This window comes from Hippopotamus amphibius, chromosome 17, assembly GCF_030028045.1.
Source record: "Hippopotamus amphibius kiboko isolate mHipAmp2 chromosome 17, mHipAmp2.hap2, whole genome shotgun sequence".
NCBI lineage: Eukaryota > Metazoa > Chordata > Mammalia > Artiodactyla > Hippopotamidae > Hippopotamus > Hippopotamus amphibius.
This window is the reverse complement of record NC_080202.1, coordinates 47,619,447-47,638,144: the sequence shown is the minus strand read 5'-3', so window position 1 is coordinate 47,638,144 and position 18,698 is coordinate 47,619,447. Positions and strand designations below refer to the sequence as shown.

Sequence of the window (18,698 nt, the reverse complement as noted above, 5' to 3'; positions counted from 1 at the left end):
TGTTTTGTTCAGCATTACATCCCCAGCACCTAGAGTTCCTGGTACCTGGGTGTTCAAAAAGCCTTTGTGAATAAACAACATGAACTGATATATAACATATAAAACAGACCAGGCTTTAGGAGAAGCACGACTAACCCTGGCATTTAAATCTGAGAGAAATTCCTCCCAGGCTTCCTCACAGGAAGACGTGGTGTACATAGCAAACAAATGCCCTCAAGAACATTCTTATGGCTGAATGAGGGGTTTCATAGAGCTATTTCTCATAACATCTTTCAGTATATGCTGGTGTGGTGTCATACCTAAGAAGGGTATTTGATAAAAAAAAAAAATTATTAAATGCAATTGGGTCGGAGGGAAGTTCTGTCACAATACCAACCAGGTCTGCAGTTCTCTGATGCATGTAACAGTGGTTACTACAGGGGTGAATATTTTAAAATATACTTATGAGGGCCCCGCCGTTAAGAGAAATAGTAGGTCTGTTTGGTATAGGGCTCAAATATATTTATCTTTAAAAAGCTCCACAGGAGATTCTCATGTGTAACTCCAGTCAGACACTTCTGATCTGGATAATCCTCTGTAAATCCTACTTACCTTGACTGCAGTGTAGACGCTCCACTCTGCCAGTTAGTGCAGTCAGCTGACCTGAGACCAGGAATGCAATCCTCCTGTGAAGCCTGAGGCCCCTAAGAAGACAAAGTACCTCAATAAAGGTACCTGTGGGCAGGACTGAAATTTTCTTCAGAAAAATAATTTTAAGAACTTAGATTCTCACAGTTATATTAAAGCTCAATTTTGGACCCGAAACTGCAAGAGTGAAATTTAAACTTTTAAGCAGATATCTGGTGGGAATATTGGGGTTGCAGTTCTGACAGGGCTGTGGTTAAGGTGATATAAACCACATGAGCAGCTGTGTAGCTCAGCCTTCTTGAGAATTTTTATCACTCTCAGTATTCTTGAGAATTAGGGTTCTTGATGTGGGAGGAGATATAGATGTGTGATAGAAGCGGTTAAAGTAACATCCTTCAGGTCCTAACAGGGCATGAGGGGACCTTTTGGGGGTGATGGAAATGTTCTATATTGTCATTGTGGTGGTGGTTATACATTTGTCAGAACTCATAATTTGTACATTTAAAATAGGTAAATTTACAGTATGTAAATCATATCTCAGTAAAGCTAATACACACACACATACACACAGCAGTCCTGAATTTGAATTGCAAGTATTGGTGAATTCGTGATGAATTTTTTAATTTTGGGGGAAATATACCCAAATACACACACACACACACACACACACACACACGCCAGCTCTGAACACTAAGAAGTCCTAGAAAGAAAGACCACCTTCTAATAATGAGCACCACCAGGCAAAGATGTCACAAAAAAAGAAAACTACAGACCAATATCACTGATGAATATAGATGCAAAAATCCTCAACAAAATACTAGCTAACAGACTCCAACAGCACATTCAAAAAATCATACACCATGATCAAGTGGGGTTTATCCCTGGGATGCAAGGATTCTTCAATATACGCAAATCAATCAACGTGATACATCATATCAACAAATTGAAGGATAAAAACCATATGATCATTTCAATAGATGCAGAAAAAGCTTTTGACAAAGTTCAACATCTATTTATGATAAAAGCTCTCCAGAAAATGGGCATAGAAGGAAATTACCTCAACATAATAAAAGCCATATATGAAAAACCAAAAGCCAACATTGTTCTCAATAGGGAAAAACTGGAAGAATTCCCTCTAAGAACAGGAAAAAGACAAGGGTGTCCACTCTCACCACTATTATTCAACATAGTTTTGGAAGTTTTAGCCACAGCAATCAGAGAAGAAAAAGAAATAAAAGGAATACAAATTGGAAAAGAAGAAGTAAAATTGTCACTCTTTGCAGATGACATGATATTATATATAGAAAACCCTAAAGACTCTACCAGAAAACTGCTAGCACTCATTGATGAGTTTAGTAAAGTAGCAGGATACAAAATTAATGCACAGAAATCTCTTGCATTCCTATACACTAACAACAGAAGAGCAGAAAGAGAAATTAAGGAAACTCTCCCATTCACCATTGCAACAAAAATAATAAAATACCTAGGAATAAACCTGCCTAAGGAGGCAAAAGATCTGTATGCAGAAAACTTTAAGACATTGATGAAAGAAATCAAAGACGACACAAACAGATGGAGGGACATACCATGTTCCTGGATTGGAAGAATCAACATCGTGAAAATGACTGTACTACCCAAAGCAATTTACAGATTCAATGCAATCCCGATCAAATTACCAATGGCATTTTTCACAGAACTAGAGCAAGAAATCTTACGATTTGTATGGAAATGCAAAAGACCCCGAATAGCCAAAGCAATCTTGAGAAGGAAAAATGGAGTTGGTGGAATCAGGCTTCCTGACTTCAGACTATACTACAAGGCCATAGTGATCAAGACAGTATGGTACTGGCACAAAAATAGAAAGGAAGATCAATGGAATAGAATAGAGAACTCAGAAGTAAGCCCAAACACATATGGGCACCTTATCTTTGACAAAGGAGGCACGAGTATACAATGGAAAAAAGACAGCCTCTTCAATAAGTGGTGCTGGGAAAATTGGACAGCAACATGTAAAAGAATGAAATTAGAACCCTTCCTAACACCATACACAAAAATAAACTCCAAATGGATTAAAGACCTACATGTAAGGCCAGACACTATAAAACTCCTAGAGGAAAACATAGGCAGAACACTCTATGACATCCATCAAAGCAAGATCCTTTTTGACCCACCTCCTAGAATCATGGAAATAAAATCAAGAATAAACAAATGGGACCTCATGAAACTTAAAAGCTTTTGCACAGCGAAAGAAACCATAAACAAGACTAAAAGGCAACCCTCAGAATGGGAAAAAATAATTGCCTATGAAACAACGGACAAAGGATTAACCTCCAAAATATACAAGCAGCTCATGAAGCTTAATACCAAAAAGGCAAATAACCCAATCCACAAATGGGCAGAAGACCTAAATAGACATTTCTCCAAAGAAGACATACAGATGGCCAACACACACATGAAAAGATGCTCAACATCACTAATCATCAGAGAAATGCAAGTCAAAGCCACAATGAGGTATCACCTCACACCAGTCAGAATGGCCATCATCACAAAATCTGGAAACAACAAATGTTGGAGAGGGTGTGGAGAAAAGGGAACTCTCCTGCACTGTTGGTGGGACTGTAAGTTGGTACAGCCACTATGGAAAACAATTTGGAGGTTCCTTAAAAAACTACAAATAGAACTACCATATGATCCAGTCATCCCACTCCTGGGCATATACCCAAAGAAAACCATAATCCCAAAAGAAACTTGTACCATAATGTTTATTGCAGCACTATTTACAATAGCCAGGACATGGAAGCAACCTAAATGCCCATCAACAAATGAATGGATACAGAAGATGTGGCATATATATACAATGGAATATTACTCAGCTATAAAAAGGGATGAGATGGAGCTATATGTAATGAGGTGGATAGAACTACAGTCTGTCACACAGAGTGAAGTAAGTCAGAAAGAGAAGGACAAATATTGTATGCTAACTCACATATACGGAATCTTAAAATGGTACTGATGAACTCAGTGACAAGAACAAGGATGCAGATACAGAGAATGGATTGGGGAACTCGAGGTTTGGGAGGGGGCGGGGGGTGAAGGGGAAACTGAGACGAAGCGAGAGAGTAGCACAGACATATATATACTACCAACTGTAAAATAGTCAGTGGGAAGTTGTTGTATAACAAAGGGAGTCCAACTCGAGGATGGAAGGTGCCTTAGAGGACTGGGGTGGGGAGGGTGGGGGGGACTCGAGGTGGGGGGAGTCAAGGAAGGGAGGGAATACGGGGATATGTGTATAAAAACAGATGATTGAACCTGGTGTACCCCCCCCCAAAAAAAATAATAAAAATAAATAAATAAATAAAAAATAATGAGCACCACTGGCACCCAGAGTATAGTCTCTAGTTTTCCAATAAAAGGAACCAGGTCTCCTTGGAGAAACTCTAAACTATAGAAGCTCTACATTAGATATTAGATATCAAGGAAGCTATCAAAGACTACTACAGTTGTGTCAAAAGGACTTGAATCCAACATGAAGAGGCTCCTACTGGCCAAAGATAGGACAATTTGTACATGAAAAATAGTAACTTTAAGAGGACAAATCCAGCATTTCTCCCACCATTCCCATACCCCTAAGCAAATAGTAGAGGAGATGTTTTTCTTTATACAAGTATTCTAGCTAATAAAAAAAGGAAGATAGAATCAGAATATCACCATTTTGCCACCTCTAATGAACTGACTGATCTAGGCATTGGTCAATGATTGCTAGAGAAAACAACTAGACATTTATTGCTTCCTGAAGGGAGCCTACAAAATAATATTGCTGCCCGAACTTGAAGTTGATCAAGCCTCTGGATTCAATTTCCAATATAGAGAGAGGAATAGGTTAAACTACACCAAGGGGATTCAATAAGCAAAATTCAAACAGTAGAAAATACCATAACAAACAACTCAAATGTCTTAAAAAAAAAAAAAAGAGTACTTGAGACCTAACAACCAACTTCAATAAATGAGTCTTATTTGGATCCTGATCCAACAATGAAACAACTGGAAACTAAGTGGATATCTGATATTAGAGAATTGGTTTTTAAAAACTCTTTATTATTAAAATCTTCAAACATACACAAAAAGCAGTACAATGAACCCCCATGTACCCAACACTCAACTTGAATAACTCAGCACTACCCTTATTTTTCATCTATATTCTACCACTTTTTTAAAACTAAATTTTGAAACAAGCCTCAGATATATATTTTTACTTAAAAATATTTACGTATGTGTTTCTGTCAGATAAGGCCTTTTAAAAAAGAAAAATAAAGCCATAATACCATTATCACACCCAAGGAAATTCTCAATAATTCCTTAATATCATCTACTGTTAATTTTTTCAGGCATGAAAACGGTTAACTTAACAAAAGATTCTGAACTAAAATATTTACAAATGAACTGCAATCAGCTTCAAAATAACATGGAAGGGTGGTGTTGGGTGGATTAGGCAAGACTGGTCACGGGGTGATGGTTGTTGGTGCTGAGTGATAGGTACATGGCGTTGATTATACTATTCTGCATATGCTTGTGTTTGAAATTCTCCCCAAGAGCAAAAAATAATAACCAAAAAATAAAAATCTACTAAGTAAAGTCAACTCAGACAAGTTAGCCAACCTTTCAAGACATTTTACACAAATTATCAGCTGGAATTTTTGTCAGGTTGGTAATGACAACATAGTTAACACAAACATAATCAGCACATAAAAGTTTAAAGATTTCTTAAAAACCTCTATTAGCATCAGACATGAAATACACTAATATTAGATTATGCCATTTAACATTTATTTTAGCTTGCTTTTCAAAAGTCAATAAATGTTCTAATTTTTAAAAATTTAGTTTTAGGTTAATCTTTGATATCTCACAGTATATACAGAGACCCCTTATTTTCTGATAATAAAACCCATTTCAGAGAGGACAAGATAGTACTGTAGCCCCAAGGGATAAATTGTGTTTGATGCAAATTAATGATGATATTGTCATTCCTTTGGACAATGGCCTAGTAATGACCATGTGATTCAGTTCTAATAAATACAATAAAATGTAAATAAGTCTTCTGATTGGGATGTTTGGGAAAGCTTCTACTTTCCTAATTAAAAACAGAAGAATCTTGACTGGCTAGCTCTTATCTCTTTGACTTTCTTCCAAACTAGATGTGGCTGAGAAGGTAGAAATGTATCTGCCACCTTGTGACCAAGAAGAAACAAGTATAAAGATAAAAGCCAATTTACTAAAGATGGCAGAAAGACAGCAATAGCCTTGGTCTCTAACTACTATAGAGGAAACAATTACACCACCTCTGGACAAGTCCACCCCTTCGATTTCTTGTTATGAGAAAAAAACCCTCCAATTTGCTTAATCCAGTATAGCAGTACTTTAGTTTCTTATAGATGAACATATTTCTGATACCATAAAACACATCAAGAAATATAAGTAAAAACTGAATCAAAAAAAGCATCAAAAAATCCACTTCTAAGTGCAAAGGCGGCAAAAAAATTAAAATTAAAAAAATCTAAGATAAATAAGACAACCAAATTAGGAAAGGAGAATATTTATTATACAAATATTAGAATCTATACATTCTTAGCTGATGATATATATTTAGTTAAAAAGTCTTTTACTTTGGATATATGCATCATTTCCTTCATTGTGGTGTCTCTACTTCTCAGGTGTATTAATCCATTCTCCAAAGTAGCTTCAGTGATCAACACTGTGAAGAGGATACTCATTTCATCATATCTAAGGAAAAAAGTAGTTAACCAGAACACATGAGCACAAATATAGATTGTAAATTCACCACATTACCAGCTTTACTTACTCTGGAGTCAATGCCACTTTCAAGAGTCACAAAACGCAAAGGCAGGGCTTGAGAGCTGAACCCAAAAATACTATTTTCAAGGTTCTGAATCATTTTCAAAGTAAAATTTTCAGAAAGTTTCTGACTTATTGTGATAGCTGGAAAGTCATAAAAGAAAATAAAATATAAGAAATAAACACTGGTGCCTCAACAAACCATCTGGGGTGATTTGGATGAACCTGAGAATAATCTCGGCCTTTTGGTATCCGGATACAATCCAAGAAAATTACTTTAGATGACACTCTCTTATACTACTAGTATAATATTAAGATCCAGTGTACAAGCTATACCAAAAACCATGCTAAATATATACCTTAGTATGCTAACTTACAGTTCCTAGCTTAGCAATAACTGAATATATTCCACACTGGCCTTCTTTCTGCTTACCCAGTCACACTATCTCATTGTTTTTCTTTTAGGACTCCACCAGAAAGTATCTTATTTATCTATTTACTTGTCCATTGTCTATTCTATCCCACTAGAATATAAGTGTCATAAGAACAGGATACTTTTCTGTGTTGTTTACTGCTGTATCAAAGTACATAAAATATAGTGGGTGCTTAATAAATATCTGGAGAAATATATCCTGGGACAAAGGAAAAAAAATATCCTGGGACATAAAGCCTTTACATGTGAAGAACAACTGTAACTTGATATTATCCACATGACTCAAAAGCTAAGATTTTAGAACCTGAGAACAGTGGAAAGTTCAAGTACCACCCCTTCATTTTATATATGATAAAACCAACAATTGCTTTATTTATAGAAACCTGTTTTTCTTCTGACAACATCTGAAAGGTATATTTTAACAACTTACTAGAGACTGAGGAGCAAAACACTAAGCTTCACAACTTTTCACCTAAAAGATATGTATTCAACACAAAAAGCTAAAAAAATAACAAAATAAACCCAAAGTAGGGAAAAACGAATTATTTTATTAAAAAATAGCAGGGGGTAAGACTAGAGACAGGGAGATCAATTAAGAGATTATTTCAATAATCCAGCCAAGAGATACTGGTGATCTTAACTTGAGTAGTGGCAGTGAAGATGGGGAGATGTGGATGTGAGATACTTTTAAGAGGGAGACAAGAGTTAGTGATGGACTGGATGCGGACAGTAAGGAAGACGGAGGAGTGAAGGACAATATTCAGGTTTCAGTCTTGGGCAATCGGGTAAACAGAGGTGCAGATCAGTGAGAAAACTAGTTCTCTGTTCTCTGGAATGGAATTACTTTCCACTCAGCCTGAGAATGAACCACAAGGCCAGCAAGGAAAAGGCACTCCACTCAGGTTCCCTCAGTCTTGATTCAACAAATGCATCTAATATACATGATTCCATCCCTGATAAACTGATAAACTCAGGTACACATACTTCTTGGTGTTAGTCTTGAAGTTTCACATAGTATGAGCTTAAATATACCTGATGAGTATTACTTCTTACTGTAGCAATTAACTAAGGGTATGTAGTTCTGTAAACAGGAAAGTTAGGAATAATTTTAAATTATATTATATATACATATTTAGAAAAAATTTGTTACAAAGTAAAGAAACATCGTATAATCAAAAACTGAATAAATACATTTTGTTTTAGCAACAAAAAAGACAATCCTTACTTTGAATAAAGTTGTTCCAATGAGGACTGCACAGTTTCCAAATAACCAGGCCACACAGAAATCCCATTTTCTAGTAATTCATTAAACAGCCCTTGACAAACCTGGTGAAAAATACAAAAATGTCAAATATGAAAGAAAGAAAAGTAACTAGAGATATTAGTCTATTTTTATGGAACCACCAATCATCTTTTTCAATCTTTAAAATGGGCATAAATCCCTTTAATTACATGGTAATATTGTTGATAACTTTATATATTGTATACTTATAAATTGTATACTGCTCCTAAAGGACTTAAACACTGTAAAGCTGAATACTAAATGCAAATCTCTAAAATTTTTATAACATATATAAGAATTATTATCATCATTCAAAACACAACAAAAGCAAAACAGATTCTATCAGAAAAAAACAGTTAAGTCCGAAGGGCTATGTTAACTCTAAACCCGTCTGAGACTTGAGAACTGAGCCTGAGGGATATAACACAATGTCAGGAAGAGAAGGAAAGAGCCATTAAGGAAACTAAGGAGAAGGAGCCAGAAAAATATGAAGAAAACCTGGAGAGTGGTATTCCTGAATTCAACTAAAGAAAACATTTCAAGAAGAAAAGAATGATTAGTTTCAGTGGAATGCTGGAGACAAAAGCCTGATTGGAAATACAGAAGTAATAATGAGTAACTGACACAGTACACTTTACTATCTTCTTAAAAACGGTAAAGCAGAGACTTCCTAGGTGGCGCAGTGGTTAAGAACCCACCTGCCAGTGCAGGGGACACGGGTTTGATCCCTGCTCTGGGAGGATCCCACATGCCGCAGAGCAACTAAGCCCGTGCACCACAACTATTGAGCCTGCACTCTAGAGCCTGTGAGCCACAACTGTTGAGCCTGTGTGCTGCAACTACTGAAGCCTGCGCACCTACAGCCCGTGCTCTGCAAATAGGAGAAGCCATCGCAATGAGCAGCCCATGCACCACTATGAAGAGTAGTCCACGCTTGCCATGTGCAGCATCAAAGAACCAACGTAGCCAAAAAATAAATCTACTAAAAGAAAATGGTGAAGGAAAAAAAAAGAAACAAAAATTTAAAACGCCCTTAACAATCTAGAACTAAAACTCTAAAGCAGGATTTCTCTCATTGGCACTGCTGACATAGGATGTTTAGCAGCATCCCTGGCCTCCATTAGATGCCTGGAGCACCCTCCTCCACCGTGTAACAACCAGAAAAGTCCCCAGATATTACCAAATGTCCCCAGGGGGGAGGGAGGGGGGAAGGTGCTGGGAAGGGGTGTGGACGTGTGCTTGTTTCTCAAACTTTAGCACCAGCATCACCTGGAGGGCTTGCAAAACACAGACTCACCCCCAGTTTCTGATTCAGCAGGTCTGGCAAGAATCTGCATTTCTAACAAGTTCCCAGGGAAAGACCACAGTGAAGTAAACGGGTGTAACATACATGATATTTTGGGGATAGATGAGAGTATAGATATTAATAAATCTATGAAATTAACAGGGAAAAAAATAAATATGAGTTTTAGTACGTTAGTGGTTGCCAGCAGAAAATGTGCTCTTTCTAACAGAAAGTAGAAAAGCAGAGAAAAAGCTCTAAGCATGATTAAGCTCAGGTGAAGACATGGGGAAATGCCCCACAAAACCTCTTCCATAGCCCACAAAGTTACATACATAAGGATTCTCTTTGCCATACTGCTGAGGGGAAAAGTTAAAAATAGAATAAGACACTATTCTTTTGGTAAAATACCCAAGGCACAAAATACTACTAATACTCTTATAAACAAAAACAAAACAAAGGCCTGCAATGGTAATGATGAAAATCTAGGGAACAGAGTTCTTCTTTGTCCTTCAAGCAAAAAAACACCTAGGAACTTGGTACCTACCAGGGTGTTGGGGAACCCCCTGCAATTCTGGGGGGAAATGTGGAAATTAAGCCATTCTTTTCCCTTTCCCTGAGCTCAGTATCCCTACCTTGCCAGATCCCCGCACAAGAGCCTGGGAAAGCCAGGTCAATCTTTCCAGTGTTCTCACTCAGGTCCTGGATGGGTCTGAGTCACCCAGACAGAAATGACTGCTAAAGGGATCCTGGCTTTTCTTAAGAGTATTTAATTTGACCAGATAGATCAGAAAAATAAAATAAGATTACAGACCTAGAACTTGTGCTTATACCAACAAGTATCAAAAGTGTTAAATTAAAAGGGAAAAGGGTAAGAAATAATTCACTAGACATCTGTACAAATATTTTAATTACTAAAATTATGCACACTCAATTTTAAAAATGTAACTGACTAGGCGTGGCATTAACAGCAAAACCCACTGAATTGTATTCAGCTTCTTTAATATACTATACTTCAAATTATCTGTAATTAGCCATAGTATTTATCCACAGTTCATTATTTAATTAAAATTTTTAAAAAAATGAATCAAAATAAAATTTCAGATGGCAAACTACTAGTTTTCTTGGAAGAATAGTTATAATTGAAATCATGACATTAAAACTTACTTAACCCACCTGTCTTAGTTCCACTGTTGGGCCTCTTCCCACATCCAAAGCAACCTTAATAGGGGCTAAACAAGGGTGAAGTTTAAGCACCTAAAACAGTTTAAAGAGAGGGGGTAAGAAGGACAAGCACTAAAAAACATGAAGCTGTTTAAGCAGTTAAAATTTTCTGTGTGAAAATGGAAGCTAGCTGAGGTCCTAAAAAATCACGTAATGATGTATCAGCCATCTATATTCAGCTGCTGTAGACTTCTCCATTCAGGCTTTCTATAGAAATAAGTTCACTTCACATAGTCTCCCATTTTCTGACAACTCCATTTTCTCTGTTGAAATGCCCCTTCTTGGCATCCCTGCCTTCGCTACCCAGCATGAGCCACATGGCTTATCGCTGGGCTTTCTCTTGCCAAAACGCATCACTCTATGCATTCAACTCAGCCATTCAACAAATGTGTGAATGGCTACTTGGTACGAGAAACAATTCTAGGTGGTGGGGACAAAAAAAAATCCCTGTCCCTCATAATAGGGAGAAGGAGATAATAAAATAAATAAGAAGTATATTTGAAGGTGGTAAGTGCTGAAAAAAAAAGACAGGAAGTGCTGGCAAGGGGTGGGCTGAGGGAGGGTTGTTTGCTATTTTAAATAAGGTGGTAAGAGGGACTTTCCTGGCATTCCAGCGGTTAGGACTACATGCTTCCATTGCAGGGGGGCAAGGTCCCTGGTCAGGGGACTAAGATCTGGCATGTTGCACGGTGCCGCAAAAAAAAAACCAAAACAAAGTACAATGGGACAATTAAAAAATAAGGTGGTAAGAGAAAGTGTCCTCTCTGAGGTGACATTTGAGCAAAGGCTTGAAAGGGGATTGAGGGATAAGACGTGTGGACTTGGAGGAAGACCAGACAATGGGGAGAACTAATGACAAGACTCTAAGCTGGGAGCATACTTGGCATCTTCTAGAAACAATGAGGTCTGTGCTGCTGCAGCAGGCTGATTCAGGTAGAGAGGAGTTGAAGGTCAAAAAGGGTATCGCTTTGTAAAACATTTTAGGGGCTCTGGCTTTTCCTCTGAGTGAGATGAGGAGCTTACTGGGGTGTTTAGAGCAGAGAAGGAAAGTAACGTGCACCTTTTAAAAGGGCCACTCAGTGCAGGGAGGTGGGGATGACTGTGGCTTAGATCAGAGTGCAAGCAGGGGAGGTGGTAAGAAACAGATTCAGGATATATTTTGAAGACAAAGAGGTTTTGCTGATGGTTTGGATGTGGGGTATGTAAGAGAAAGGAAGGATCCCCCTTGTTTGTTTGCTATACCCACCCTATAAATCCCACCCCCCAGAACAATTCTATACATGGCCACATCAGGCTAAATGAGCACTGCATAATAAATCACTGACTATGCAGAGTGGTGCTACAAACCCATGGTGTCTAATCCCAGCTGAGCACTCATCATGTTAAACTTTTGATTTAGAAAAACTCCCTTTCACATTCAAGGGGAATATGACTATTCTAAACTCTTACCACTTAAACCCCTACTCCTCCACATTTTAAACAAATAATCTTGCTTTCTAATTCCCCAAGAAAATAAAGGATATGAGTAAAACTTCCTTCAAGGGCTAACCAGCCCCGGTAGCCTATTTATATCTATACCATTGTTTCTTTCCTCTCTGCGGTTTCAAAAAATAACTCTTTTTCAAGACAAAACCCCCCAACTTGTGTTCTTGATCCTTCCTGTTTCTTTCAAAATCTTGCTCCACTAGAGTGGCGTTTCATTTCTCTCCTATAACTTCAAACCCTCCTGTCTCTTGATTTTTAGCCCATAAAAATGCTCAAACTGTACATCCTAAAATAAGCCTTTCCCTTGACCCAGACCCATGTCTAGCTCCTGTTATCTAGTGATCAGCCACTTGGTATCAGACCAGAAGCAGAGAGGTCAATACTGTAAGTCTTGCTGGTCTGTCTGTCTTACTCCTACTTAACACTCAGCTTCTGATACAAGCAGAAGCCATCAGTGAAAAGGCTCAGGGGCTAAGAATCAGAGACAGTTGTCTAGCTGCCCAAGATCAAATAGAAATGCCTTTGGGATTACCCAATAAGGATTCCTTCTTCTAGTCTGTGAGAACCTCCTTATTATTCCTGTGGCCAGATTCTAACAAAAAATCTGACAAATACTTAAATTAATTGCACTAAAAAAATTATTATTCAGAGTTTATGTTAGAAACCAAGTACACTAACATAAAAGGGGGGGGGGAGAAACATATTTTTAATTTCCCAAGTCTCTCTCTGAAATATCAAAGCACCTTTCTATGAAGATCCTTCTTTCTTGTAAAGGGATTCTCTGTTAGCTGGAAAGAATCGTAGAGGTATGCCAGCATGCCTCGGTCTAGATCTCCATTTATAGATAAAACAGAAGGAACTACATTTTTCCGTCCATCTCGGCCCTTCACAGAAAAGTAAAATAAAAATAAAGCATCATTTAGCAGAACTACCTCTTAAAATTACACTTTAGACTTATAGAATCTGAATACAAACTAATCAATAAATCTAGACAGAATGATGAAATTAACTAAAAAATTACCATTTGGCAACCCTCATAGTAATAATTGATTTGGGCAAGAATCATCAACGGATGCAGCAAACAGTAGGTCAAAATTTGGTAAGAAACAGGTCATTTATATTTAGTCTTAAAGTATCTGCCCATAAAAGAATTATTAATTACTGATCACTTAATAAGTACAAAATACTTAATCAACTTTACATTGGAAAAACCTGGTAGCATCATCTTACCCAAGTGATAAAAGCTAACATCCCCAGTAACAAACTGATATCATATGCCTCCTAATATGATGCATTGAGGAGAGGGTAGCACTATTGCTATGGCATTCCTAGCAAAAATACATAAATCATGAGGCAACATGAAAGAAACTCAAACCAAGGGACATTTTACAAAGTAACTGGCCTGTACTCTTCAAAAATGTCAAGGTCATAAAAGACAAGGAAAGATAAAAAGTATGGTTCATTTGAAGGAGACGAAGGACACATGACAATTACATGAAACAGGATCCTAGATTGGATCCTGGACCTATAAAGGGCAGACTGGAATAACTGGTTACATTTGAAGGGTTATGTGGATTTGATAGTAATAGGAGATTACTATTACTTTTCTGATATAATGACTGTACTGTGGTTATATAGGTGAGTCCTTATAATATTTGAGAAATGCACACTGAAGTATTAAGAGGTCTTGGGGTACCACGTCTACAGTTTATTCTCAAATGGTTCAGAAATGATCACAGTTAGAGAATCTGGGTAAAGGATACATAGGAGCACAAGGTAAAACATACGTGTAATTGAGCCACATTTTCAGGATACATGTGTAAAAGTTCATGATCTCCTAGATTCCACAGGGTTTCTATTGGCTCCTTTCCCCAGGGAAAACTGTAGTAAAGTTTGTTTCCTTTTCGGCCTGCTTCATCCTGACAATCACTGCTGCTGAAGTTAGATGGACTCACGGCAAACTGGAAAAGTTTGTCTTATTAATTTATTAAAATAAACATTAAAAAGTAAAGTTGCCTGCCACAACTGAATGAAACTGGTCAAGTCCCAAATAAAAATTACTAAGTTTAATTAAATGAGTGAATATATTGCTAAAAATACTGTTTTTTAATCTGAAAGGATTACAGAGAAAAACTGTTGATGCTATCTAGCTGTGGTCAATTAACAAGAGGTGAAGGAACCATGAACTAAGTGGGATAAAGAAGAAAGTATCACACACTCACCATTCTCACCCTTCTGTGAAGAGCCTGAGTATTTGTGACCATTCCATTTAGTTTAGGTGGGTATTTGGAGACTTTGAGAGTTTGAGAAATAAGACAATGGGGTGACAAAAACGCTTACTTCAGCTCTTTTCTCTTAGGCTTACACTGAAATTTGACTGTAAATTACAAGGACCATTTGACTAATATGGAGGGTTCATGGAGGTTGGGAGCAAAGGCTGAAGCTGTAAGAGTGGGCAAAGGTCAAACACTATACCAGTCAGAAATGCCAGGGGAGGGATCTGAACTTTACCTTGAATGTAAAGTCTTACCAACAAAAGTTTCTGAGCAAGACATCAACAAATGTCTTTACTAAAGTGACTTTGTTTTATGGAACAAAGAGTTTTTTAAATGTACTTGTTAATTTATTACAGCTCTTATAAATATAACATAACTACATCAAATAAATTTTCATTTATTATAGAGAAGTATTACCTCTGACACACTAAGACAATGTGCCTATTCGTTATTAAATTAAGAGTAATTACTGTAGTACCTTTCTCCACCACAGGAGTCGATGACGTAACCAGAAATCAAGCCACTGGCTTGCAGTTCTTGCTGAAGTAAACCATACCAGTGAAGCTTCAGTCTTTTCACCGACTCTTTGGAGATCAGAAATATCAGATAATCATTTATTTGAAAATCATACAATCTATCCCAAAGTGAATGTGACTGTTTAAATACAAGGCCAAGTCATTTGCCTTGTATACCTTTTAATACCATCAGGTGTCTGCTTACAATCAGAAACAGGATGAAAACACACTCCAATCTGAGCAAGGCCAAAAGGCAGCCTCTTGTTTATCAGATCCAGGTAATTAAGATAGTGCTCCAAGGCACCTGTCAAAAGATAAATCAATCATTATATAAATCTATTTTATAAACCCAAATCATTTCGGTCAATTTATAGACAAGTTTATAACACAATGCTAACAAAGCAGTAAGTAAAGTAGCATGGAGATAATAAAGCACAACTTCATTGATTAACACTTAATTTTAGGTAGTTTCCCCCAGCTTTTTAGTTTGAAGATTTTCAAATCTACAAGAAAGTTGAAAGAACAGTACAATACACATCTGTAAATTCTTCATCTAGAGTCACCAATTGTCAACGTTTGCCACATTTATTTTTTCTTGTTCACCCCAAAACATTTCAGCATGCACCTCCTAAAATTAAAAATATTCACTGTATACCATCATTATACCATTAAATTAATCATGTCATAATTTCAGCTAACATATGCTCAATATTCTATTTTCTCCAATTGTCACCCCAAAAGCCATTTACTGCTGTTCTCTTTCTCCCTAATTAAGGTTAATGCACTGCATTTTATTAGGTCTCTTAAATCACTCTGAATCTAGAACATTTGCCCTGACTTCTCCCTCTCTAATAACTTTGCTTCTAATGACACTGATTTTTGATTTGAGTACAGGCCAGTCATAGATTCTCTCATATTAGATTTGTCCCAATTTTTCCTTATGATTTAATTTGGGTTAATCATTTTTAATAGGAGTAAATACTACATAGTTGATGTGTATGTCTCATTGCATCCTAACAGGAGGAAAATAATATCAAATAATCCCACTTTTAATGAAATCAGATTAGATTACCTAGTTAAGATAGTGAACATCCATTCCCCAGTATTATCCTGCTCCTCAACAATCTTCCACCCAATATTTTAGAATCCATTGATGAACCCTTGCTTGAATTATTACATTGAGGACTACAAAATCATAAAAAGGTGATTTTTCTAATCTATCTTTCCTTCTACATTTATTGCATAGCTCCTATAAAAACAAACTCTCTTCAACTCCTCTTTCTACCAGCAGCCTCAATTACTTATTGTTTTTTATTAAAACTGTGGATTAGATTTTTAATTTTATTTAACATGTTCTGATCCATTACCATCAGTATTTTAGTGTTCAATTTGTCCCAAACTTAGTCAGTGGGAGTCTCCTTCAAGCCAGCATCTATGTCCTTTTAACATAAACTCACTAGTCTTCCAGTCATTCTTTGCTTTCTGGTACCATAAACTGTCCCAAAGTCACTTTGTACTGTCCCTGTCTCAGACCTGGAATGAGCCATTTCTCCAAGCACTGGTTCCTTTAGAAACCAAATTCTGGGTACTAGGTGTGCTCACTGCTACTGTCATCGCTTCTAGGCCCTTTCAATGAAGAGAGTTAGGAAACATGTATTTTGAAAACATCATGAGTTCATACTGATAGTCAATTCAAATGTAACATTACAAAGTTTATCCTTGCCTTTTTTTACATCTTTTCGCTTACAGTGAAAATCTTGGTTCCTAATAAATCTATCCATTGGTCTACTTGTTTTATCCTACACGTGAAATAGCTTCAGAATTATAATTCCAACATTTCGACTTAGAATAAATAAAAGTTCAAGATTTCCTTGTAGTTGTTTATGCACTTAGATTATATCCCACTAAATGACAACACAGTATTCAAAAGTTACTTGACTTGAGATTTCCGCTTCTGGTAATAGTAGACAAGCTTGTTGATAACAAGAAAAGCTGGTCAAGAAACTGGAAAAAAAAATCTGTTTAAAGACACAGGAGAGCTATCAAGGCAGAAAGGACTTGAGGGTCCAAGATTTGGAGAGAAAGGAAGAGCAGAGAGATGAACCCAACATTTAGTGCTGCTTTTTCCAATCTGAAGTAGCAGAGCTGAGAAGCTGAAAGGTTGAGCAGAGCTTCCTGACATCATATGGGGCTGGGAAGTACAAAAATTGTAGTTCCAGGCTCATAAAGAGTAGGGGCCTTGGAAAACATCCCAGCCTTTCACTAGGGACACTCAAAGGGCTACACTCTAGGGGCAGAGGTGGAGTGAAAAATTTAATCCCGGATTTTATTAAGATGATGCCCTAGCTGCCTGCCAAAAGAAAAAGTAAACGCTCCCAGATAGAAGAAAACACCACCACACAGAGCCTCAATTTACCTCCACAATTAACACACAAATTATCTAGAAAATCAAGATCAAAGTCCAATGACCAAAAGCCTAGAGTAAGACAGATACTAGAAACAGACATATTTGAGTTATCAGATATAGACTTTAAAATGTGATTAATGTGTTCAAGACCATTGATAACAAGATGGTGGGGGGAGACTAATATATGTGTAACTAATCACCGAAGGACAGAAAAGAGTGGGGCAGTGACAATATTTGGGCACATAATGGCTGAGAGGTTTTAAAAACCATTCATAAGTAGAGGCTACCACAATAGTTCAGACATGAAATACAGAGGGTAAGGGCACTGGGCATAGAAAGAAATGACAAACTGGTACTTAGAAGCTAAAAACACTACATAACCAAAAAATCTGGCAAATAAGTGCATTTAAATTTAAGTTCCTTAAAGGCAAGAAAATGTCTGGCACATCAATAAATGCTTTGATGAATCTAAGAGAGCTACGTTTCATTTTCTAACAGGGAAGAAAAGATTGATGTGTTTTGGGACATGGTAATGGGCAAGTGATTTAACTACCCCAAAGTAAAATCATCATGGAATAATTAAAGTAGTACAAATCAAAACTGTCACATTTACTCACCAGTTTAAGTTTGCTTTATTTTATTAAGGACATCTTTAAAAGATCATAATATAGGTAACTAATTTTCAGAGAACCATGGACATTGGTTATTTTAAATTACTTCCTAGTACCACTTAATAAAAAACGGCAAGGATAGCATTTTGCAAAAATGAGACGCGGTCGCAACAAGTCTTGTAAAAAATCTGAATTTTTTTCCCCCAGAATCTCTGCTATCATGTGCTATTTACCTTTAAAGGCATATTGTGCCCTACAAATTTCTGTGTATTCATTCAAGAATCACTTATAAAACTTGATTAGTCCTACGATTCCGCCAATTCAAAACTTACGGCTCTTCAAACTACAGATTGGGTAGATCAATTTTCGGAAAGAAAAATCGGGGGAAGGCATTTTCTTGTTGCTCTAGAAAAATGAGCTCTTGATTAGTCTATCGTGTGCAAAAAAAAGAAGAATAACTATGGGAGTATTTATAAATATTTTGGTAACAATGAACCAATGATTCAAACACACGTTTTAATTTAGGTCCTAGTTCTAGGGCTGCTCAATTAACTCCAAAACTCTAGGGTTGCCCTGTGAAACTGAGAGCTTAGTCTATCCTTGGGCCAGATTCTTTAAGGGACAGTTACGATCCCATGAACCTGTTTTCTCCAAAGCAGCAACACTGTCAATAAACCCAACTATTTCAAGAAGACTGAGAACC

General features: G+C 36.9%; 1 protein-coding gene across 2 annotated transcripts in view; it reads right to left on the bottom strand.

Moving 5' to 3' along the window:
• Positions 1-18,698, bottom strand: part of POLG2 (DNA polymerase gamma 2, accessory subunit) — a 39,761-nt gene that overhangs the window by 17,978 nt on the left and 3,085 nt on the right. Inside the window, exons 2-8 of one of the 2 annotated variants that reach the window (XM_057716335.1) lie at positions 15,155-15,281; positions 14,941-15,046; positions 13,974-14,147; positions 12,930-13,070; positions 8,139-8,239; positions 6,291-6,408; positions 592-683 (exon numbers count right to left, since the gene is read on the bottom strand). In XM_057716335.1, the coding sequence (XP_057572318.1) occupies positions 592-683; positions 6,291-6,408; positions 8,139-8,239; positions 12,930-13,070; positions 13,974-14,147; positions 14,941-15,046; positions 15,155-15,281 (859 nt within the window). Of the gene's footprint in view, positions 1-591; positions 684-6,204; positions 6,409-8,138; positions 8,240-10,653; positions 10,735-12,929; positions 13,071-13,973; positions 14,148-14,940; positions 15,047-15,154; positions 15,282-18,698 lie in introns of those variants that run through there. The other variant, XM_057716334.1, reaches the window with a different exon arrangement.